The sequence below is a fragment of the Cyphomyrmex costatus genome, unplaced genomic scaffold (genome assembly GCF_001594065.2).
Source record: "Cyphomyrmex costatus isolate MS0001 unplaced genomic scaffold, Ccosl1.0 scaffold474, whole genome shotgun sequence".
NCBI classification, from domain to species: domain Eukaryota; kingdom Metazoa; phylum Arthropoda; class Insecta; order Hymenoptera; family Formicidae; genus Cyphomyrmex; species Cyphomyrmex costatus.
The window spans coordinates 2,352,281-2,377,108 of NW_017279009.1; the positions used below are offsets into that span (position 1 = coordinate 2,352,281).

Genomic DNA, 24,828 nt, shown 5'->3' on the forward strand with positions numbered 1-24,828 from the left:
GGGGGGGGGGGGGAGGAAAAAACAACTGAGATGCCTACTCGTGTTCCACGCTAATAGATACATCCCGCCTTTAATTACAGCTATGAAAACCTACACCCGAGTTCTAAATTCTAAAGCGTCGCGGTTGAAGTACGGGAAGGGCAAGTGAATCTCCGGCGATTGATGTCAACGGAAAGGACGATTTAGTTTGAAGATATCCAAAGACCAAATTTACGGGTCTGAACACAATTTTGTTGGACCATCAAAATAATTACACAGGACGCTCCAACTGGTTGTTAAGATATGAATTTCTCACAATGCTTGAAATTTCTATCTAATTACTTCGATCCAGTCCGAGAACATTATTTTCAGATCCGTTCCTAGCTAAATTTTTAGACACTTCATAGTCCATATCGTCGTTGAAAAATGGTCGCTCTGGGTCCAAACGATTCGTCGCTGGAGGATTAATTCTGCGTGTCAATAACAATTTTCGCGTCGATTCGCGACTTCGATTTCGAAACTTCCGAACGAAGGAAAGACGTGATGCCGGAGGCGTTATTGCTTCTCCGAACTTGCTTGTCGGGACGAAATAATAAGCATCGCGGCCGACAATCCTCTCTTTCGCGAAACGTAGGTCAAGGACGACGCTTCAAGTGCATAACAGTGCGGAGGAGGATCGACGGCGTAGATTAAAGCGGGGTGCGCGCGCGACACATCTCGACGACGTCATTGCTTAAAATCTGGAGAATAAGAACGTTCTAGAGTTGGAACGCGCGGTCGTGTGTTTCGCGCGACGTTCGATACACCGCGAGTTGACGTCGTCGGTCAGCGTCAATGCGCGAAAACCCTGCCAAGTCTCGGTGAAATTAGAAGCGGATAGGATAAATTTGGGGGCGTGTTTCTCGATGTCGCAATATAATTTCAAGCGAAGTCGACGTGTCGCGCGGCTTTGGACTTTCGAACTATCGAAGACATTTTTAACGAGGCTGCAAATTATAGTTGAGATTAATCTCGCGCGAAAATTAACTTTACCTTTAGTTCTCGAACGATCCCTCCCGTCTAATTTCAGTTTCAGAGCGAGGGACAAACGATCAGTTAAACTACGGTTAAAGTTAACGGTCCCGACGCTGAGGATGATCGTAAAAAGGCGGGAAAATTTCCACGTTGGAAAATGTTTCGCCGCGCGCGCGGTATTCAACGATTCAGGCTCTCGTTTGGGTATACCGTGCGAACGTGGTAATTGGCCGCCTCCGTAAAATCGGGAACGTTTAATTAGAGCGAAGATTGATACTGGCGTGCGAGCAAAAATTCTCAAAGTATCGACCGAGTTTTATCTAATTAGGTCGCACGGACAAGTTCGGGCGCTTCCTCTTCTTCCGCCGTATCTTTGGCGGCAACGCGACGACGTTCCGAGATTATCGAAGGGATATACCACCCTACTGGGTGTTTCAGGGCAAAGGAAGCCTTCCGACAATTAGTGCTCCAATTCCTCTGTCCCCGTGTTGCGCTCGTCCGCTGTCGTTTATTTTGATAGCGACGCGAATCGATTTTTGCTAATCTACTAATCCACCGGTGCGACAAAAATTTAGCGATTGAAAAGAGAAAAGAGTTACGAAATAGCTTTTTTTATCGAGTCGATTAAAACCTGACGAAATATTAATTACATCGAAAAAGTGCTAAATTCATCCGTGTGTGTGTCTCCTGCGTGAATGTTACTTCGATGACGAGGAAAAACATACATTCACACGCATCTTGTAACAATTACCTTAAATTTAGTTACCAAAGTAGTTAAATAGAGATAATTCAATCGACCAGTTTTTTTTTTTTTAAACGTACGTCTCGTTTGAGCGAGATTTAATTTTCACTTCGACACGTGTCGGAATCCAGCAGACTGAAATAAAGAGTCGACTTCGAACGCGGCTGTGAGAGACTCAAATGTACCGTATCGATTAAGAAGCCGACATCCTTGAAATAAACGGCTGACACGTGCCTGGGAAATCGCGGCATCGCGAAGTGTCAAAACATTGCTGAGAGAATCCGAATTTAAAGTCGCTTCTCGAGGAGGAAGAGGCGTGACCCGCGTGACGCAGTACGTGGGTTTAAAATACGAAACGCAATTAGTCTCGCAAAGAGAATTTCTGAAAATATTGTGTTTACGGCGCGCTTGACGTTAGATGATTCAAGTGCGATGACGGAGAATCGCTACGACCTTGGATTCATTCAGTGGGATATATTTCGTTCTATGCATCTCGCACACATGACGTGTACCGCTAAAACGAGTAAACAGAACGATCCGCGAGTACATTGCGCTTTTTAATCTCCTAACGTGACGCAAATTACGCGTGAATTTCTAAGTATTACTGTCGCACACGCGATCACTTTCCGGTTCTTGGTAAATAATATTTTGTATCTGTGTTCGAAACGGTCCATTCGAGTGCTCGTGGACATTTTGTGCTACATTTTTAACATGTTCGGGTATTAATTTAACAATATGTAATTATGTTACTTAAATATTTTATGTTAATTTGATATTTAACATTTATTTGTGTTAGAATAACACAATTTATAAACAAGTGAATAAATAACATAAAAATAATATTTTTTTTTTTAATATAAATTTTAAATTGAATTGAATTAAAAATTGAATAAAATACGTGTTAATTTAACGTACCGTAAATGTTAATTTTATTTAAAAAAAACATGCTTTCACGAATTGTTAATGTTACATTTTTTGTACTAATTTTTTTTTTACATAATATTCGTGTTGCCTTCTATGTATTCATCTTATGTTAATTACACAAATTTGAATGGAAATTCGAGTAAGATGTTAAACTTGAAATATTTTAACTGTCCGTTTTGAATTAGTTTTAATTACAAGTGTAGCAAAAAGTTACTTGAGCGGTTCTTACGTATACTTTAATATATTTAGAAAATATTTGTTGTGTATTTAAAAAAAAGGAAGAGAGCCATTATTGAGAGAGCCAGATACACTCGGTTAAAGAAAAGAAACTGGAGAGTACGCGAATGCTTCAATCGTGTGTACTAAGAGAGATTAATCACTCTATCAATGATCGCGCTATCGTAAGCAGACAATTTCAATTCATAAACAAACAGTAAATGTGACGTTTTTTTCTGATAAATTCTCAGACGCATTTCCCGAGCGATGTAAAATTGGATTACATCATCACTGGCGCCGCTAACATACCCATATGCGAGCGTTAGATAATTGACTTGTTTACTAAACTATGCTATTTCAATCTTTCCGTTTCGCGTATCCATGTCAATTATTTCATTTCGAGTACGTGCAATTGCAAGTAATTGCGATTAACTTAACATTTTCGCTGATGGAGTGCGGAAATCTGCGTCCTTCAGTTTTTTTTCTCAACATCCGTAAAATTGGCTAATCGATAACGACAAGATTGATGTTGTTATGGAAGGAGCATAAAAGTCTGCGAGGTTCTATAAAACAATATTTTATCGAATATAAAAAAAAGGGTAACTTATTTAATAAAAAAAAAGGAACGTTTTGATCTTAATTCGAGTATCCTGTGTGTCATTTGCAATTTAAAACTCACAAAAATACCTGAATCTATAAATAGCGCTGTCAAGTAATAAAAACATATATAAACATACAAACAAACAGGTATATAAACATACGTTTATAATTTTGTTTTTTATGTTATATGAAAATTTGTGTTGCAATCTCTTCGTTTTTTAATCTGAGCTTTTTTTTTCTCGTCATTAATACTTTTGATGTCCTGATGCGCCTCAGCTGACTCCAAACGTGAAATTACCATTGCAGAAAAACGATTCACTAGACAGTCATTTTTAAAAACCGCTGCAGAAGTTGCAATTCCTGTATTTTAACCACGATTATCAGATGTGTTCTGAATTTTCTTTGTCATGGACTGGTTTCAGTCCATGACGGGAGACAATTAAAGATTTTACGTATATTACAAAAAATAATTTGAGTGCGAAATCAACATGATTAAGCGATAAAGCCGAAAGTTATCGCGATGGACGGAAGAAGGGAAAGCGGCTCGTCTAGTAATTCTCCAACTGAATCAGTCGCCTTTCTCGCAACCGAAATAGCTACGGCGACCGGCGACCACGTGGGTGACTCGGTCCGTTACATCGTACGAGATGACGTCGCGGCCGGTGATTGGCCGAGCCGATGGGCGTGAGTCTCGCCTTACCTTTACCGACTCACCTCACACGCCGATCTCGGCGTCACGCCACAGTCGCGCCATACGCTGAAAACGTATCCTCGGGACGATAAGCCGAGAGCTAATTTTTCCTCGACGAGGATCGGCGCGCGCGCGCGCGCGCGAGAGAGAGAGAGAGAGAGCGGAGAAACCTCTGAGACGACGGATGCGAGACAGAGGGAGAGAACAGCCGGTTTATAGCGCGCGCTCACGCACCACGCATTCCATACAGTTTAGGTGTTCTCTACGTAACTATACGCGCGAGAACAGGGACTTGTTGCGTGGTGGAGAGAAAGAGAGAGGAGAAGCGCAGCTGCTTCTCCGCACGAATCATGTGACTGACTTTGATCCGCGTCTCTGCGACGCTGATATATTTTCGGTATAGCTTCCACGAGACTAACACTCGTCACTTGGACTCCTTTCCTTCTTACATACGTCGAGTATAGATGTACGAGTTGATTTCCTCGTTGCTAATTTATTCTGGAAATAGGATACACGCAAAGCGACATTATAATAATAAATAGCGTAAATGGAGCGATAATGCACGAAAAGAATGGAAAGGGATATAGAGTGAGACCGTTGCAATAAACGTGTACAGCGAAGCAAATTAATTAAAGTTAGCGAATCTTGTCGTTCATGTATACCAATGTCATATTAAATGTACAGAGAGAGAGTACAGAGGCTTGAAGATAAAACAAACAGCCACCGTTTCTCTCTCGCGGGAGCCATCTCTCATTTATGGGAAATAAAAACTTGGATAAAATAACGAGTTGTTACGAAAGATGCTGCAGAATGCGGATGTATTTTGTTGTAATAGATATTTTATTTCACTTCTTTGCTAAATAGAAATATTATTCTTTGTTTCAAACCTAACTAGAAATTATTAAGTTGTGCTGTTACACTTAATCGCGTTATTACTCGCGTACATCGTTTCTATAATGTATTCTCGTAATGCGTGTCTTCGCGGACATTTGACAATTTTTCTACCCACCATATCGCATCGCGAATTATAGATCGTGCAAGACGTGCTCGAGATTTTCAAGGAAATCAAATAGCTTTCACAAAAGTATCGATATCTACCTCGGAATCGCCGACCTTTGAAAGGATAGGGAGGTGGCCGGCACCCCCAGGTATAGTTTTCTTTATAAAACTGTGCTCTCTCTCTGGAAAAGAAAATAAAAGGTATGCCCCCAGAAAATCAAAAGTTCATTATTTTTATATTCCTCTATCTTGTAAGAGTATATAACTAACGTTTTAACCATAACATATAATATACTTTAGTAAAAAGAAATATTACTGTGAAATTAAATTCTTTTGTTCTGCATCTCACGTATCAATTTACGTACCTTTTAAATCACGTGCCTATTTACTTAAAGGTTAACGTTACCGCGAGAGTTATAAGAATTTTCGTGAGAATCCAAACCGATATTGATACTCATGGCGTTCGAACGTAAAAGCGGCGTTGAGTATAATTGACAAATTTGAAACAAAACAAAAAAATATTTACGCCAATCAGCGCTAAAGTATGATAATACAAGTAACACGTCGCTAATAAACGTTAATAAATACGAAACTGTAAACATGAGTTAACTTCGGTATTGAACGCGATGCTAAATGGTCGCTAAATACATGCGGAAATCGTCTTGTCTAGATCGACTAAAAGACTGCGAGTTGCAATGACAATTTTAATTCATCAACCCTGGGGATCAGCATTTTGCTCTTCGCAGATTTCCCCTAAAAAGATCGCTTAATAGGAATTAATGTTGAGAAGCAATCACTTCTTATTCAGAAAATGTGGGTCGATTTCAGAATGTTTAACATAGAGAAAGAGAGAGAGAGAGAGAATCAGTTATTGTAATACTGAACAATTTTCTATTTTTATCTCAAACGTTTAAAACTGGAAAATATATATGTATATATAATACACGAAATATATATGCGAGATCTAAGCGATTATACCGCCACGGCTTGATATAACGCACCGATTAGATTAACATAGTTTGCAGACACCATATATAATATGGACTCTAAGATCCGTGTTACCGTGTAAAATATCATCCTATATAATATAACACATAGTATTATTCTCTAGATATTTTTGACCCATTAATCACGTCTCGAAATACACGATCAAAATTACTACTCGCGACAAGATGAGACGTAATACAATTACCTAAAGGTTATTTCATCAAGATGTACTTGTTGCTGTTTATTTATGCAGTATTCGTACTCAGTGTTGTTTTTTTTTCGGGAAAAATACATACATTTGTACTAAATCAACGTTTGCATATCGAAAATATCTCGCGCAATTTTTACCGTGGTACGCAAAAGGATTTCGACGAAAACGACTTGGCGTCTTATTTCTCACACGTTCGATTAAAAATGAAACTATTTTTGCACGCAATCAGCTTATTGTGAGTTATTCATCATGTCGACGGCCATTCCGCTCGTAGGTCAGTCACGCGACGAGGATAGCACGCGAAAGAAGAGTCATCACGCAGGGTCATCGTCATCGTCATCTGTGTCCATTAAAGTCCATCCATCTCATCCCGCGCGAGCTGGCAGGAAAAGAGCAAATAATAAAACCGGAACACTGTTCCGCGCCACTGTTCTCATCGCATAATTATACGCGTAATACTACTACCACCGATAAGATAACCGCTTTCGCATTGACGCAAATGAACCGTCGGTCAATTATTCAACGATTTTGCAGCCATTCTCCTTCTCGTCTCCTATAGCCGCGCGACCTTCTTATCGTCCTTATCATCGTCTCGTCGTTTAGTCTATTTCAGTCGTGCTCGGCTGTCAGATAACCCAGAGAAGATTTCATTAACCTAATACGCCCTACGAGTTCGCTATTCTTAACGTCAATCATCTCGAATCTGAAATTTCATCCCATGGCGATCGTTCTCGCAAAACGACCAACACAATGCCACCTGCCTGCCCATTGCCATGGTTATGGACAATGGACCGCGGGGGCTACTTGTAACCGATACATGTTGCCTAGATAGTTTCTATTGTCGTTAGAAATTCTGAAGCGATCCGCTTTAGAATTAGGAGATTCGGAGTGTGGCAGTCTCGCGAAGATTGTACGCGCGCGTGTCTTTTCGTAGATAGAGATGCACGATCTTTATTTATAATAGATTTATTCCTCAATATTTTGCATGGAATTCATTTTTATGCAAATAAGTAGTAGGAAAAAATGTCGAAAGGATTTATCATCGATAATAACCTTCGGTTTTTCAAGCAGTCAAAAAAAGAAAACAAATTTTTATGTATAATGTGATAGACGAAATAGTGAGATAATGATTAATACAATATTATGAAATGTGTAAAATCTTATCAATGTCTATATAGAAAGTACACACGCAGGAGTAACATATACTTCGTTTAATATTACATGTGGCGTGGCTCGTTAATAAATCATATGCATATTGATTTTATGATTTTGGTTTGCAAATCACTATGCAAAAAACATATCCATAAGTATACAAAGTATACATAGAACTGCAATTAATGCAGTAAATTTCCTTTTGTCTTCAATTCAAAAACTCGTGCCGATAATTACGCGCGTACATACCACTTTCGAAATATATGTTAAGATTTTGTCAAGTATTCGCTTTGGTACTCCGAGGATTAAAATTGCAAATGAATACTTAAAGTAGATTTATGAATACTTAAATGAATACTTAAAGTAAGCATTTTGACAATAATTGTTTTCAAATTGCGCTCTTTGTCTTTCTCTTTGGAAAAAAAACGGTCTCGAGATGGAAATCGATTTCGCGAAAATTCCGGAATAAGTAGAAATATTTCCGTTTGGTCAATTTTTATTTTTAACAAGCGTAGATAAATGTCATACGAGTCGGTGCGCGTGATGTCACGATTTGACACTCGCGTGAGCGAGCATATTCGCACGCGCGTTTAACAGTCGTGGCAAGGCCAACCTACGGGTTGGCTCGCGATTGGTTGTGCCGGCATCGTACGATGGTCCCATCTCGCCTCGTTATAAATACAAGCCCTAACCAACCTCTTCCTGTTGTAACGGCGTGCATGCGTGTATGCCTGCGTGCGGGCATTAAGATGAGCCGTATGCACGCACGTATCGGCTGCTTATTGACTAAAATATTCAATAGATTAATTTTTCAAATCGACGCAGCAAATTTCTAGCGAGTGAAGAGAAAACAAACGAATTATGTATACCGAAGACAATATATAAAGTCGTATAAAAAGCACGATGTTCTTTCTTTACAATAGAACTGTTGACGTAAAATTGGATTGTTTATCACTTGGAAATTAAATCGAAAGCTGCGTAAGACGAATTTCAAACAATTGCGTGCGTGATGAAACGGTAACGGAGATCTGGAGAGATATTGTTGTAATGACTTCCACACGCGACATAATTACGCAATACGAATTGAATTAAGTGATGTACGAAGTGTGGAGAATGTAATAAAAATGTTAATTATGGAATTAATTATGATCGTAATTACTACTGCGGAATACGAGTCGATTACTAATCAAAATTGTTATTAGATACGATTAAAATTGGAATTGCCATGATTTGTGTAATTCTGAATAATAGATCGATTCATTCTGTTGGAGAATCACTGGTACGAATAGAATTACACGCGGAACTCTTCTGTCCTGTCGTAAGCCGGTACTTTTCTCACGAGTGATATCTTTAGCGGAGCGGAGGAAGCAAGTGGGGAAGAGAACGAAATGCGATCGGAGATGAGAAAATGGGTTACGATATATAGAGGGATGACCATCTCTGAAAAGGATGTTTATACGTTTGTTCATTTATCCATTGTGAAGACAAATATTAATAAATTACGATAATTGCAATTATTGTGTAGCCTATGTTTTAATTGAAAAATTTTATTACCACTTATATTGAAAGTGATTACATAATATTTACGTTATTTATAATTCTCAGGAAGAAAGTGTATCATGTTAAAAAGTACAATTTAAGTGGTACTATACCTTTTCACGAAAGGTCTCTTCTTACTTCTCAAGTAGCTTTTAATTCTCCTTCAAAAATTATTATATAAAAACTGTTATACATATATATATCACAAAATTTACTCAACTCAACTAATTTCATTAGAGACAATTTTATTTTCTCAACCCAAGTGATGCAATACGTGTATCATTCTTGTATAAGATGTGATATCATACTAAAAATAAGGTGATTATACGATTTTTACGAAAGTATTTATAGTAGTGATAAGAATTTCAAAAAGAGAGTGTATTGAACTCTCTATCGTTGCGTCATTCCAATTGACGACTGCATAAATCGTTCGGACAAGTCCCGTTGGAACGGAGCTATTTGTTTAATCATCGAAGGACAGATTTATCACGGGCAGACGACGCCCGTCGTCCCATTGTTGCATTCGGTTTGCAAAACAATTGCGTCGCTATATAGAGTAGGCCGTGGCCAGTTTCGCGGACGGCTCACCGAATCGTTTGGTCGTTACCGCGATAGTCGGTCGAGCTCTCCAATAATTTCGATAGTTTGTAATTAAATTTAATGACGTTGGTCGCCGACGCCCCGCACGAGGGATTAGTCGCGTAGTTTGTCGCACGCATCACCAAATCGATGCGTAATGACCATATTGCGCGATGCGTCCTACGATGCCATCCTCTTTTCTCGTAGAATTTATATATCCGGGGAAACGCAGTTCCCTTACCGTGTGGTAAGAGTTTACTCGGTAAAGAAACTTGTAGCTTGTGTCGCGAAACAATAAATAAATATATATATAAATCTCTTCTGGGACGAATTGTCCTATTAGACTCGAGGAGATTGAAAGAAACACGAGGTTTCTTTCAATTCTTTCCAGTCTGACGGGACAATTCGTCCCGCAGTTGAAGATTTATATGTATTTATTTATTGTTTATCGCTCAAATATTTTGCAAGCGTCTTGAGTTGTATATCTCGTGTACCCTAAGTCAGTGATGTTGCTCACTGAATTTATCGAATAAATTTTTAAATGAATAAGACTCCTGTACCTTACGGTAATCTTTTTCTTTTTCTCGAAACTTTATCTTGTTAAAGGTAAATTTTAATAGTAGAATATGCGATTCTTCTCTTCAAATAGGACGAGGTTCGTATTTATCGTAATATGTTTTAGCAATCTCATGTCTTGGTAACGATGTAGCATCAGCAGCAGCAGCAACTACAAACATTAATTTGCAATGTTTATCTGAACGCACGCTATGTTTACAAATGCGATGTATAGATTGCAAAGATTATTCAATATCTGTATTACGTGAACAAGTAATGTATTTTGAGATATTAAAAGCAATGATTTCTAAAAGCGTCGATTTAGTAGTCTGAAAGTAAAATTGCAGAAGGAGAAGTTTTACAAAACTCCTCCTCCTCTTAGGTATACAGGAATCAGTCTAAATTGTTAATTCGCGTGTTCTCCTTTTCTGATTTATACGGATACCGCTTCGTTTCTATTATATTTCACTTCGTCGTCATCTTCTTAAGCTAAGTAAGATCTTTTGCATAAAACATTTGATATCTCGAATAATTTATAAGATATATCGACATAGGTAATGGACGTTTGAACATTTCCATCGGGCTTTAAATATAACACTCGTTTATTTCACTTTTTCACCATGTCGGTGAGATGTAACGTTACTTTCCATTAGCAGCACCATCACGCTTATACAGAAACTCTATATTAGAGCAAACATATATGGGATGGAAGATGATAAGGAAGAAGAGTTGCAGGTGTTACACAGAGAGACGAAGAGCAGTGGTCCTACCGCCAGTTCTCTTTTATTACCTAGAAAGTGGCACTTCCGGGTAATCGGTTTCGAGCGGAAGTTATAAGTTCATTTGGTGGTATCGAGAGAAAAGTCGATCTTGACCCCGTTCCTCTCTCTCTCTCTTTCTACTTTACCCTTTCCTTACAATAGCTTGTTTATTACGAGGAAAGTGTAAAGCTCTCTTTTGAAAGTACTTAATAATTTTGCGGAGAATGTTCCGAGATTCGCGCCCTCCCCTTTAAAAGCCAGATACGATGCTCCTTTAGCCTGCTAGAGTGTTTGTACAGAATGTTCCGGCATCTTCGACTTTAATTTAGTGACGGATTCTTTGATCAATTTAGAGTCGACCTTTTCTTAATTAAGATCTCGAGGCACCGATAATTTTCGAGATACATCGACATTCTGGAGTGTAATTAGAAGGAAAATCATTCCGTTATGTCGTAGATTCATAAACTTTTTTTTTTGCGTATTTCATCTCGAGATTTATTACTAAATGAGAGTTGTTGAAAAAAGTTGAGACGCAAACTTTTTCCCAAATTTTAGATTTGCAAGACAAATCGACTTTAAATTTGCAAAACTATCTTCCATATTAAAATGGGAGCAAAGTGTCTTTAAGCACCGAGTAAATGTACGTATATATGTATAATATTCGCGAACTGTGCATATGGCGCGTAATTGGTAATGAATTTCCAAAAGTTGGAATGAAAAGCACGACGAAAGCACGACTAAACTAGCAAACGATGCTACCCCATTAAATCCAAATCAACTTCCTAATATGAACGAATGGTTTTTCGCCAACGGCACATGACGCCGTGATAATATCGCGCGCCATTCGTCATCATTAGTTCGGACGGCGAATGCATTTCCTGTGTTTTTTATCCTGCATCCCAAATTCGCGTGTGACCACCGATACTCACACACGAACAACGCTAGCGCGTCTTATGTGTGTGGCCGCCGCCGCCGCCGCCGCCACCGCCACCGTCGTCGCTGCCGCCGTAATTTCATTTTCAAAATTCAGACACAAAAGACTTTAACAACTTGGTTCAGAACCATTATAACAGATGATAGACAGGTAAAGGATGAAAGATGAAGAAAACGGGCTTGATTTGAGCGGTTCACAAAAATATGGGAATACTATTTCTGTTTTTGTTTAAAAGCAAGTTGAAGCGAGATTTATTTTATTAAGTATTTAAATTTTTCTAGTAAAAATTTTATCAAACAGAGTGATGCAGGGAAAAAGTCATTTTGCTCAAGCATCTAAAAATTCAGCTAGATAAAGGCTTGAAAATAATTTTGTTGGACTATCAAAGTAATTAGGTAGAAATTTCAAGCATTTTTGTGAGCAATTCTGCAAAAGATTTTGATATTCCAACAACCTATGGTTTGAGCGTTCTATACATAATTATTTTAATAGTTGAACAAAATGATTTTCAGATTTGTATATATTTATAGTTATAAATTTATATAAATATTTCAGCAAAACTTCCTTCTGCACGGGATTCTTTTTCCAAATATAATATTGTATAAACTTTTAAGTACAATGTCTTGCTAGATAGACGTATACGATATCTCGTGATACGACAACTCCGTCGAAATGAGAGAATATTGGAGATCCGTCCGAGTATGAAGTTCTAGGTGCAATCTGCATTGTTTCCACGTCAATTAAACTTGTTTGATATTTCCGCTGCAATCACGCCGCAACGGCAACATCGATTCCGCGTGCTCGTCGCGCGCTTAATCGAATTCGAGAAACAGCGCTGCTCTTTGCGATTCCCTTACTAATAACATTGTTATCGATGGGAACGACGTATCGAGTCCCTGTTGCCTCTTACATTTCGCGAACCGACCACGTCTCTCCCTCTCTCTTTCTCTCTTGTTAGCTCTAACCCGATTATCGCGTTTCTGTTTCAGTGCTTGCTAGCTGCCGAGGTGAAGAGTGCGGACACGAGGAACTGGTGAGGTGCGCCAGGCCCCTTGAGAGAATCAGCAATAGCGACTTGAGTTTCGTCACGAAAAAGGAGGATATCAACAAACTATGCCCGTGAGTTTTCCTCTCTCTCTCCCTACGCCCGCACGGACGATCTCTTTAAGCGGAAAACGTCCGTTGTTATTCGCCGTCTTTACATGTTCCATGAGAGGAAGACGTCGGTGCGGGTTACGCTGACGTTCCGTTTCGTGGGGAATTTCGTGACGGTCTACCTCCTCCGGTCTTCCTCTTCCACACTTCTTCTCGCGCGCCACGGGAAATTTTTCTCTACGAGAAAAATGTCCAGTCGTTTCTCTCTCTTTTCGCACTTCATATCAATTTTAAGAACGTGCGGGAATGCTCGCGCTGTCGCGCCGAACTCTCTGCAGCGAGCTTAATCGCGCTAATTGCGACGTCGCGGGGGACGAAAGATATAAGGAAATATATGTATAATATAAACAAGGGTTTATTGCATTTTGACGAGTTTACAATGATTTCAGAACAATTTTTCTCATTACACGCGTATTTAAAATTCATAACTCGCGTTAAATTCCCTGCGCGCAGCATTTCGTCGATATTTATATCTCCGCGTTTATCGTTAAAAAGTCGATTGATGATTTTCTGGCGGCATGACTCTTCGATCTCTCGCAAAATTGGAAATTGATCCGAGAATAATATACGACATTCGGCTTTAGTCTATTATACCCGTCCGAATTCGCGATCGTATCGAGGTCCCTGCCACCGGCTTATCACAATTCGGCGATGCTCGATCGCTCGAATCTCTCTCGCGCCGTCGAGTCGGCGCGGTACGTATGTAATTGAGTGGATGATTGCATGCAAGCTGCCGGATATTTCGCACGATATTTCCAGCTCCCAGTATTCGACGAAGAATCTTATTACGGCTGCAATTTAGCCGTTCCGACGATAGCGCGCCGGGCCAAGAGGAAATTCGGCTCATTTCATGGAACTTTAAATTTCATTCAGGCCTGATATACCCGTGCGTGCCCGGCGAGCCATGTATAGCCGATATGACAAATTATTAATCACGTTGCCCCATATCGTACAAACGCGCGCGTTTCCTTCCGTAGTCAAATTGCCACTACTAGTATAAAAATTGCGCTATATCGCACCATTACGTCTCACTCTTGTTTGTTCTTTGATGCGATGGTTCTTCTACAAATCACACGCAGGCGCTTTGCATTATCAATATTAAAGATAAGATGGAACGTGCGTCATGCATATATGTCTTTATTAGTTACCTGATATGTCGAGAAACTGCAGTTGGAAAATTTCTACATTGCGCAAATATCGATCTGTTCTTGGATGCTTCAATGCGGCTTTCTATTCGAGATACAACATGACATTGGCCTGTATTTATAGTCGCGTTTGTGCTGAGCAATTCAATTTGGAAACGATCTTGAGAAATAACACGGTTCGATAGATAGATCTTGAAAGTCAATTTGATATTCGTGATATCATATTTATAATCGCGATTCCATTGAGGAGGCTTGTCTTGAGATACGGTCCGAGTTTCTCGTTTGTTCCATCGAGTCCTGAGACAAAATTGTATTGTATAATAACGTATATATATATACGTATGTATATACGTATGTATATTGCCTTTGAATATTTTGTCTCATTTAATTAAGTGAGGAAAGATTGCGTTGCTCAACGCGAAAGTTATTTGAAAAGACGTTTTAAATTAGAACGTGTTAATTAAAAGTAACAATGTTATATTCTTATTTTTATAAATTATTATTTTATCCGATAAGAAAAAATAAATATGTTATATATAAAACAAATTTTAGAAAAATTGGCAATTAATTAATTTTTTTATAAAAAAACACAAATGAAATACAGTTTTTATATAATTTCGAAGTTAACAAAACATTTTCTTAATCAATATTTAAATCAATAATACCGAAATTTATAAATGAAAAAAATAAAGGTAATTTGGTTTATCGGGTAAAATACATATATAACTGTCCTTTTTGCAATTGGATACATTTTGTAACACGATCTATACAGGTTGTTGACATGCAATCTAATAAAGTTATTTCTGCTAATTTGACGTATTTTTGCGATTTTATCGCTCACACTCGTAGTTCCTATTAACATACTTTCATTATTTTCCCTAGAAATTTCGAAACAGCGAATGTCTAAATAACGAGTGTTTCTCATTTTTGTTACAGGGATCTCGAGGCAGGCATGAAATGCATCAAAAGGTACACGATAAATTGCATGCAGCCGAAGCAACGGGATCATTTCAACTCTCTGTACACCGGTACCAACATGGCTATCATGGAGCTTTGCCAAGATGGCCCGTACCAGGACGGTGAGTGGCTCTTGCTTAAATCATCGAACCGATGAAATATTTACGTCTTCAATATATTATCATAATTACTAAGAGATTATCAAAGGAAAAGAGAAAGAAATTATTTTAGATATTGGACTTGCGCGGTTAAGTAAAGAGATTGTAGAATTTTTATTTAGCCAAGTCTATTTTTATATTTTACGTCTTTTAAAATTTTAACATATTTTGGAATTTAAATGGAGAAGGGACGAATACGGAAATTTTAAATAAAAATGCAGAAAGTTGAGGAATCGATAAGTAGAGAAACTCGTTACATCTCACGGCAAAAGTTAGGCAGTTGACTTTTCTATTAAAATATGCGATATTTTATATGTGTGTGTATAATTTGGAATTAGATTCTTATTTTTGGGGATCAAAGCTTTATTAAAAGTGGATCCATCTTTTGTAAATTGACGTAAATCTGATATTTTCGAAGAGAGAAATGTATAACGACGCAAAGTCATCCGGCAGTCGACAAAGCCAGCAACTCTTTTGTTGCCAATTGGGCAAGCGGTGGGCATCAATGCAATTCCAAACTGTCCGTCCAGTCAGAGATAGTACTAGACTCAATAATGCATCCGGCACTCTCGAGATTACGGGAATATCGTGTAGATTGTCCACGGGTCGATCGAGCCGGCATGACTCTTCATAATGTACTCTCCTCCGTTAGAGAGAGGGGCATTGTAACATAATGAATCGTTAGCAAGGAGAGTAATATTGATTCCTCATGCCGCATGCCGCGATAATGTATGTACAGCACGCCTATCGTAAACAAGAACCGGGAAAGCGGGGCCTTTATATTCAAATCCATGATCTCAAAGCATGACAAAGACTAGTGCGTCACTCAATGATCTATATATATATTCTGTTAATTATAAATTACCGGAATGTAAATAGCTTGACTTATTTTCTAGGAATAGAATTCAGAATAAGAGGAATTGTGCGATTGATTCTTAATCAACTTTATTTTGTATTTGCGAAGTAATTCAATTATCTATTTTCTAAATCAGAACGCGCGCGTGGATCTGACGATTTTATAGTTATTGGTATAAATTGAAATTATTATGTTCTGAAGAGAATTAATACATATGTATATATAGTCATTCTTTTTCGTAATATTAGATTATATATTTCCCCGTTTTGTCAAGTCGGCTTGATTGATCTCGAAATTTCATTATTGATACCTATGTTTCTACGAATACGCAATTGTTCGATAACGGAAATGCAATTTTCTGTTCACAGAATTCTTGAAGCACGCGCCGTGCATGCAAAAATCCAAAGCCGAGTACGAGCTGTGTTACAAATCGTACCAAAAGACGACTCAAGAAATAATGGCCAACCGCTCATTAGGACAACAGAATCTCAAGTCCCTTTGCTGGTAAGTCGAAGAAGTCTCTTTAGATATATGCATGTAGGAACGATGAGTAGAAAATAAGCTAAATAGATAGATACAGTTGCCATGTCGTTCGCTATTACTTCAATGTATATATCTACGAAAATAATTGAAATGCTTAATATAGAAGAAATAATACAGACAGATACGATGACATATCACCTTTCTTTGGGATTCCCGACACTTTATTATATCGTAAATGAAATGATGAATGTTGTATCATAAAATATACATACTAAGTATACATATATCATCTCAAATATATCTGTATATGTACACTTGACCGGAATTTCTACATCTTTGCAAATAGGATGCAACTCACAGTCCATTTACTTATCCAAGAAAGTTTGTTAGTTTGGCAACGCGGGAGGTAAACCTTAGAACTCAAAGCGCGAGTCAATTTGACCTAGCCACTTTTCAAAATGTAGGTGTAGACCCACGACTGTTTTGTCTGTATATACGTCTGCGGATTATTAACTTTTATATGTGAAAATAAAATACAGTATAATATTTGTATTATTTAAAGAAAAAGAATGCGTGTTTATTCAATGATTTATTTAAACAAATGGAACGAATAAATTTATTCCGCGTATTTATTTGTAAAAAAGAAATTACTGGATAATGAAATAAATTCACTATATTATAATAATTCATTTATCGCATAATTGTGTTAAATTGTAGATGGAATCGTAAAATCTATTAAAAATTGTGTTGTATTTGCTAATATTAATTTTTTATAAATAATCGATCTGTATGTGCAACTACATTAGTATTTTACGAAAATCAAATGTGAAGAAAAAGCATCCTCGTATTTCGAGTGCGTCTTACGCGCCGGGATTGTATGATGAGTTTTCTTTTTTCTCTAAGTCTACGTTAAATATCTAAGGAAAGATGGAGTTAAGATTATGACATGAAAGATCGACGGAGCGAGGCAAAATACGAAACGCGGACAAATAGGTTTAAGCAATACTCGAAATTCTGGCGTTTCGCATTAGCGCAAAGACGTAAAATCTCTCGACTGCGATAATTTAACACTTAAGAGCTCGCCGGCGAAACAACTGCATTAATAACGACGGGCGTTGCTCAAAGGACTCGCGCAAAAAGAGTGTAATCAGTCCTTTAGGTCGGAAGTTTCACGCTGATGCCTGTACAGACACACAGGGGTGTAATGTCATTAGCGTATCTCAACCACGGTCTACTGCAGCTTTTGAACTTGCGCATCCCTCGCGAAAGGGAGACGTAAGTAGTGCGATGCTGACCCGAAACTGAATAACAGGTTCGCAAAAGCACATTCCTCGCGTCATTTTGTTTCTTCGTCGTGCATGATTTAATTAAACCACATCACAAGCGCTCTCTTTCGGAAAGAGAAAAAATTACCCCACAAAAGATTGGCGAATTGCGAAAAAAATGAACGAGAACGTATTCTGTGCAAAGTTACGAATTTCATATCATTTTAAAATAATATTTTAGAAGAACAATGTGGGAAAATTTAAAAAAATCTAGTAGACAGTGTAATTGTAGCGCTAATGATTCTGCGTAGTGTTTCTCTAATTGTAATTCGATTTGTTACGCTCATTTGCGTTTTACAACAGTAATTCGATAACCCCCTTATTTCATTCCATTTTGGCGTTTGAAAAGGGACTTTGAACAGAGTATGGGATATTGTTTGTGCAGCGCCTTCCAGGAGTACTTGGAATGCTCTCATCATACGGTGCGCCGTCAGTGTGGCGATGATACAGCGCGATTCACGAAGGAGTTCCTCGATAGAATGTCAAGCTCGCTGCTGAAGGTGAGTTATACATATTTCATTTGACGTCATGTTTCATTGACGCGAAAGTACACGCTGAAGGCTTTCATTAATTGCTCCGTTTATAATTGATTTTAATTACTGTTGCGATATTGCCTTCGAAAATATTTTGATTTTATACGGCTCGTTTAATTTATTTTGACTATATTTGAAAGAGATGGAATCAATTTTTATATACTTTTTAATAAATTTGTTTTTTTTTAAATAAAATTTTAACATATGTCATCATGTATGTATTTTAATTTGTTGATCTTTGATACTTGATATTTTGATAATTTAATAACCTTCGAAAATTTTTTGATAGAACAAAGAAATAAAAGTTATTCCTTCGTATTATTTAACAGACGCACACGTAATATAAATTGAATCTTATTGTCGTAATCCTATAATGATCTAATCTTTAATAAATTGAAGTAATTTTTATTGTACAATAAAGCAATTTAAAAGTAGCTTAAAAAAATAAATTATCTCGAGTAATACCTATACTTGTATTATTTCCTGCTTTCGGAAATCAAGTACAAAGAGCCAAAGAAAATATTAAGCAAAATTAGCAAATGAACATCTTACATTTGTAAAATGATCATCTTAGCAAGTAGTAAGCTCAATAACAAAACCGGCGAATTAAAGGGAGGGCGAATTGTTTGTCTTGTTTGTTACAGGCGCACTGTGCGCCCTACACGGAATGTACCGTGAACAGCGGTATCTCAACGCTAAATCTTTCTGCCATTATGCCAATGACGCTTATCCTTTTTATGAGGTACTTCACGTAATTGGTCTCGGCCAAGATCATTTTTTATCTTCGAAAGATAGAAAATAGGGAAACGAGAGAGGGCGGGATATGTAGAGAAAGAGGATCGAGGAAGAAGAATGGTGCGATGAGAAGGGCGCTCCAAGAAGACGAGAAACTGGAAGTAGCCCGTTCGGCTTTTATCGTGCTTTGCTTCAGAGAGAATATATTCCTTATTTTCGAAGAGTTCTCGATGAAAGGTCGAAGAAGAGGCCGAAGCGATCAAAGAAGAAGAAAGGAGAGAGCATCAGGGCAAAAGAGGATATCCACAAGGGCTTGTGAGAAGAAGAGGGATATATAGAGGAGGAAAAATACGGCGTTTCTTTCTCCGAAGAAAATATATTTTTCATTTGCAAGATGATGTGCGAGAGATTGTAATAATCATGATTACGGAAGCGCAAGCAACAACAAGAGATCAGTATTAAAAGCCGAAGGAATGTTGGGGAGGAGGAAAAAATGCTTTAGAAATACGTTATGAAAGAGTTGAAGGAAGAGGGAGCGGAATCGCAGAAGAGGATTTTCAGGACGACTCTCTTCCACGCATGTCATTGAGATATCGAACGATAAAGCCGATCGTGACGCGATGTATCTGAAGAGTCTCTTCAGTCGATCGTTCAATGCGATCCGTTAGTCCGTACGATACCGTGACGCAAGACTGACTCGATTTTTGCGCGGTTTTGTCGCGAGAGATGAGAGAATGAAATAAAAAAAAGAATACTCCTTATTAACTGGCGAGATCCTTCGCGGATTGTCCTTTGGAATGGCCGCGCGCGCGTGCTGTTCTAACGTGAGAGTGCGAGTTTGATCCTCGAGAATACGTGGCGTTCGGATGAAGTCGGAGAAAAAGACGGCAAAGGTAAAACATTTATAGCGAGGAAGAAGGCAAACGTGTCTTTCCGGCACGTTTTCGCCTCGATTTCGAAAAAGAGCACTCGTGCGGAACGAACGAACTATCGTCGTCCAGAAATCAATTTCATCGAATAATCGCGATCTATCGATTCGCGAGAACAGCGTTAGAGGGAAGGAAGCCCAGCGAGAAGAGTCGTCTGAGTAGAGCAAAGAATTTCTACTTGAGCAGAAAACAGTGGATAAAATCACGGTGCGTTCTTTCGCGCGCGGGCATGTTTCGCTAGAAAATGCAATCGCTGTGTTGCCAATCGATTTGACGACGAGCACGTGTCGTTTCGCCAAAAGTTAGGGAAACATTAAAATTGACACGCGTTATCGTGACTCATCCAGAAAAAAAGAAGAACGGAAATTTTCAAGGGAGGATCGCGGTGTAACTAACTCGTCCTCGAGATAACGGCGGCGAGTCGATAGGTAACGAAGCTTCGAGCTAGGTATGTCAAACTAATTTTCCCTCCACGGATTATACGAACACTGTCGCAGTATATCTGGGGCCACGTACTTTCAATATTTGCGCGAAATGAGCGAGAGATCCGAAAGTTTGAAGAGCACTTTTTAATCTCATCGTCATAATGTGGCTTTTTTTAAAAAAAAAATTTAATTCTCTCTCATCAGAATGCATAGAATCACGAGGAATTTTGTGCAATTGAAAGACCGAGACAATTAGGACAAGTAAAAAGAATTACTCTTCGATAAAAAAAAAAGTGTCGTTTAATATCGCAAATAATATTCGTACGCGTAAACACAGTATTTGCAAAATGCTGTTGATACAAATGAAATAAATGGAACTCGAGAGGGGGTTTTGTAAGGCCACATTGTGGGTGACTTGCGGTGCATTTGACATGTTTGTTCGGGGCATGCCGGTTTGTACAAATTCAACATGTCAGACGAAATCCTAGCTAGACCCGGATATGGATGAGTCTATTTTTCTGAGATCTGATGTAGTGTTGTACGTGTTACCTATATATATAAAGACACACGCGCATGATCGCGATTGTACTCGCTGCACAAACGATATAGTATTAGCACTTGCATTGTCGTGTCTTAATTATTAAGTAGATGGAAGGAATGACTGTAAAAGAGACGGTGAGAAAGTATGTCTGGCCATATTTTCACGTCAAATCGATTTTCGGTGTTTATCGTGAAGACGTTACACCGTCATTATAAAAAAAATTTGTACATTGTATTATGTGTTTAGATAAATTTTATTCAAATAAAGTTTATTTATGTGTTGGAAAGATTTCGAGGAGAGGCACACATACTATTTCTAACATTTGAATGTTTCGAAAGTTATCGTAATGGCCGGCAAAACATTTATATACGTATGCAAAATAGGTTTTTCTTTTTTTACCAAAGAATTTAATTTACTTGACTAAAAAAGTCTTTTACGACATGTTTGTTACATTATGGTCCATGTCGTAAATAATTAATTGTAACCAATTGTTTGGTTTATGAGTTATTATAAAATCCATACGAGAAAGTCACGGCATTTAATCAAACGTGTCCCATTCATGCAATTATCGATATTTCTCTATTATCCTGCGCGCCGTGCCATTCGGAATATAATGCAGATTAATAATCTAGAAATTAAATTCCCTTCAACAGAGGGAGTTCGTTTATCGATAGCCTCACCCACATATATGTGTATAATGTGTACTCGATGTCGACATCGTTTGTAATTTATCATTTCCTAGAGAATTCGCGCTTTTAACGGTATAATGTTAAAATAAACTGCAAATTTTCTATGAGAGAGAGAATACGTTTTTATTTTTAAGTTTTTCAAGAGTCGTGGTAAGTCTCCCCGTTTTATCGGGGGATACCGCGTGTGGTATGTATGAACAGATATTTATTTGTAATATATAGTTAAGTAAGGAAGCATTGTAAATATCATCGAGCTGTCGAGCTTAAGAGAATGTAAGATAACTTAAATACATTCACAATAAAATCCATTATATTTTTATTTAAGAAAAAAAAAAAAAAAAATGAAAGAGGAGAGAAAGCTCTGCACCTGTCCCGTTAATTCCAACACTGTCGCGACAAGCTCTTCGGAGCGCGACGCGCTGTGCATGGCGCGTTGTGCATAGCGTAAGTACACGTGCGCTCGTGTCAGAGTCTCGTAAAGTAATAAGCTCCCTTCAACCCTTTCCAGGTGATGATGATACAGCGTTCCTCTAGGGACGATACATCGCGATAGACGAACCAAAAGCCGTTGACTCACCCGGTTCAGATAGTAGCGTAGATGCATCGATAAACGATGAATTATCGAATTCGCGGACACCTCAATTATTCACTCATTTGATACTTGTATAAAATGTGTGAGTGTACCGAGTGCAACACCGATATTAGTTATTCGGATTTACGTATAACGTTATAAGCTGCCAGCGATCCCTGATGAATATCATTTTCAACGTCTCTAATTTCTATCTCTATATAATTTGAAACATTGAAATTCTTTTCCGAAATATTACATTCCTTTTTATAAAATAATTTTTTCACGCTGGAAAATTCTAATTTTATTTGAAATTCTAAGGCGAGTACATTTTCTACGGCGAAGATATTTTCTTTTACTTAAGAGACTTGTTTAGAAACTAATAAGATACGAAAAACAGCGAGGAGAAACGTTTGGAGAAAAGGTAAGTTCACGTTTATGCATTAACTTTTTAGCTGTACGGTAAAATGGCTTTTTACAAATTTATATTACCGACAAATATAAGAGTGTCGTACAATATTTTAAATTGTACATTATTGTCGATTAAATTAAATTTCACGCCACATAACAAATTTTGCAGTAAATTATATTACAATTCTAACTGATAAAAGGAAAATGGAAAGTAAAATCGTCGTGGAGAAAGTGACAGCGGCTCGTCAGTTTCATCGATTAAAAATTGCCCGCTTTCGGGTCTCGAGAATTTGGAAAACAATGAAAATCATGACTAATACACACAGTAGGTATACATTATGTCACGCAAATATCTTATATTCTCTTTTGTCGAGACGAAAGTAAATTGCATCCTTACGTAATGAGCGACGAGAGAATCTCAATTGTCGAGATGTAATGCTCGGTTCAAGAGGTCGTTCGCTGAAATTAGATGGGGGGAATGTAAGGAGACGGAATATTCGGTGCGCGACGTAATGGTATATTTGTATAGCTGAGTATCTTGTAACGGTTTTTCGGCGTTGCGTCGCTCGCTGGCGCCGTATCGGTCGTTTGTTGTTACGGCGCTCGTGACCTTGTTTACGGTCGAGCTCGAGAGCGGCAGTCACGCCTTTCGTCGCGCGCGTCCCGTTTACTCCTCCGGCGATCGCGCGCGGAGTAAACGTGTTATTTCCTACAATTAGCAATTAGACGCCCAATTAGATCGACTGTCAATTTCCGTGATTTCCAAGCGTATCGAAGTAGGGATCTCGTGCAGATTAGCTCGCGTAAAACGGGAACTCGTACGTGAAATGGAGGAATGTGTATCGCATCCTCGCGATAGATCCTTCGGAATGGATATTCGAACAGGCTCGCGGAACGTGATATGATTACAGCGGCGTTCATATTTCAACATATTCTGCTTAATATATACGAATTCGATTTTGAGATTTGCAATAATCGAAGTTTTCGATATGCACTTTTCGATGGTTCGTTGCATTTTAGGATGCTTTCTGTTAGTACAGCGACGTATCGTTCTATCTTCCCTGACATTCGTTGAGTATGAATAGAACAGCAGTTGTGTCTACTTGTGTGTGTCACGAAATAAACAGTATCCTTAATCCTGAGTACACACGATCATTCGTGTTCTGCATATTTCATTTTTTCGACAAACTAGGAGCATATCAGGTAAGAGAAATGTACGTACCACAGTTATATAGTGGATCTGACCCAATTCGTTGGACAAAGTACAAAATTTTAAATATTAAGCTTTCAACGATACGTACGACTTAAAATAAATTTGCTGTTTATACAAATTTAATGATACATTTACCTATTTAGAATAGTAAAAGCTTAATATTTGCAATGTTTTGTCACTTTGTCCAACAATTGGTTCATGTGTACTAAAAGTTAAGGTACATTTACCTTAATTAGTTATAATATTTTTTATTTACAATTTTTTATATGTGTACTTTGTAAAAAAATCTAATTGGCTCAGAGAATTAAAAATTTAAACGTAAAATGTGCAATAAGCACAAAGTTAGCATTTTTTATAATATAAAACAAGCAAGTATATTTTGCCAAACGGTTTTTTCGAAACCATTTTCAGTGAATAACTCACTTAAAAATTAACCATAATTAAATTCAATTGTCGATCGAACGCCGCAAGACAGTCGTATACAATCGAATATTTTTTTAAGTATACACAAGAATTATTCAATAATTCTTGTATATATTTGTTAAAAAATTATAAAAATTAATCCGAGATACAGAGATTCGTGTGTATTGAGGATTAATTAGATATTGATTTGACTCGTGTCGAGTCGAACGGCAGCAGTTTTTCGACACGGCCATTTCGAGCATTAACGAAATATCGCGGTCCACAGGGAGGATCGATGTCGAGTCGCGGCGGCGCGGCGACGCGATGCGTTCGATTGGTAAATATCCTCATAATTAACTCTCGTCTTTTAATATCTACAGATCGTGTGACATAAATGATATAAATTCGGGGGGGGGGGGG

At 38.0% G+C, this 24,828-nt stretch overlaps 1 protein-coding gene across 1 annotated transcript in view; it reads left to right on the forward strand.

Moving 5' to 3' along the window:
• Window positions 1-22,068, forward strand: part of LOC108777913 (uncharacterized) — a 23,368-nt gene extending 1,300 nt beyond the window's left edge. Inside the window, exons 2-6 of the mRNA XM_018544911.1 lie at window positions 12,873-13,002; window positions 15,120-15,262; window positions 16,523-16,658; window positions 18,348-18,462; window positions 19,140-22,068. Of these exons, the coding sequence (XP_018400413.1) occupies window positions 12,873-13,002; window positions 15,120-15,262; window positions 16,523-16,658; window positions 18,348-18,462; window positions 19,140-19,250 (635 nt within the window). The 3' untranslated portion in view covers window positions 19,251-22,068. The remainder of the gene's footprint in view (window positions 1-12,872; window positions 13,003-15,119; window positions 15,263-16,522; window positions 16,659-18,347; window positions 18,463-19,139) is intronic.
• The last annotated feature ends 2,760 nt before the right edge of the window (window positions 22,069-24,828 follow it).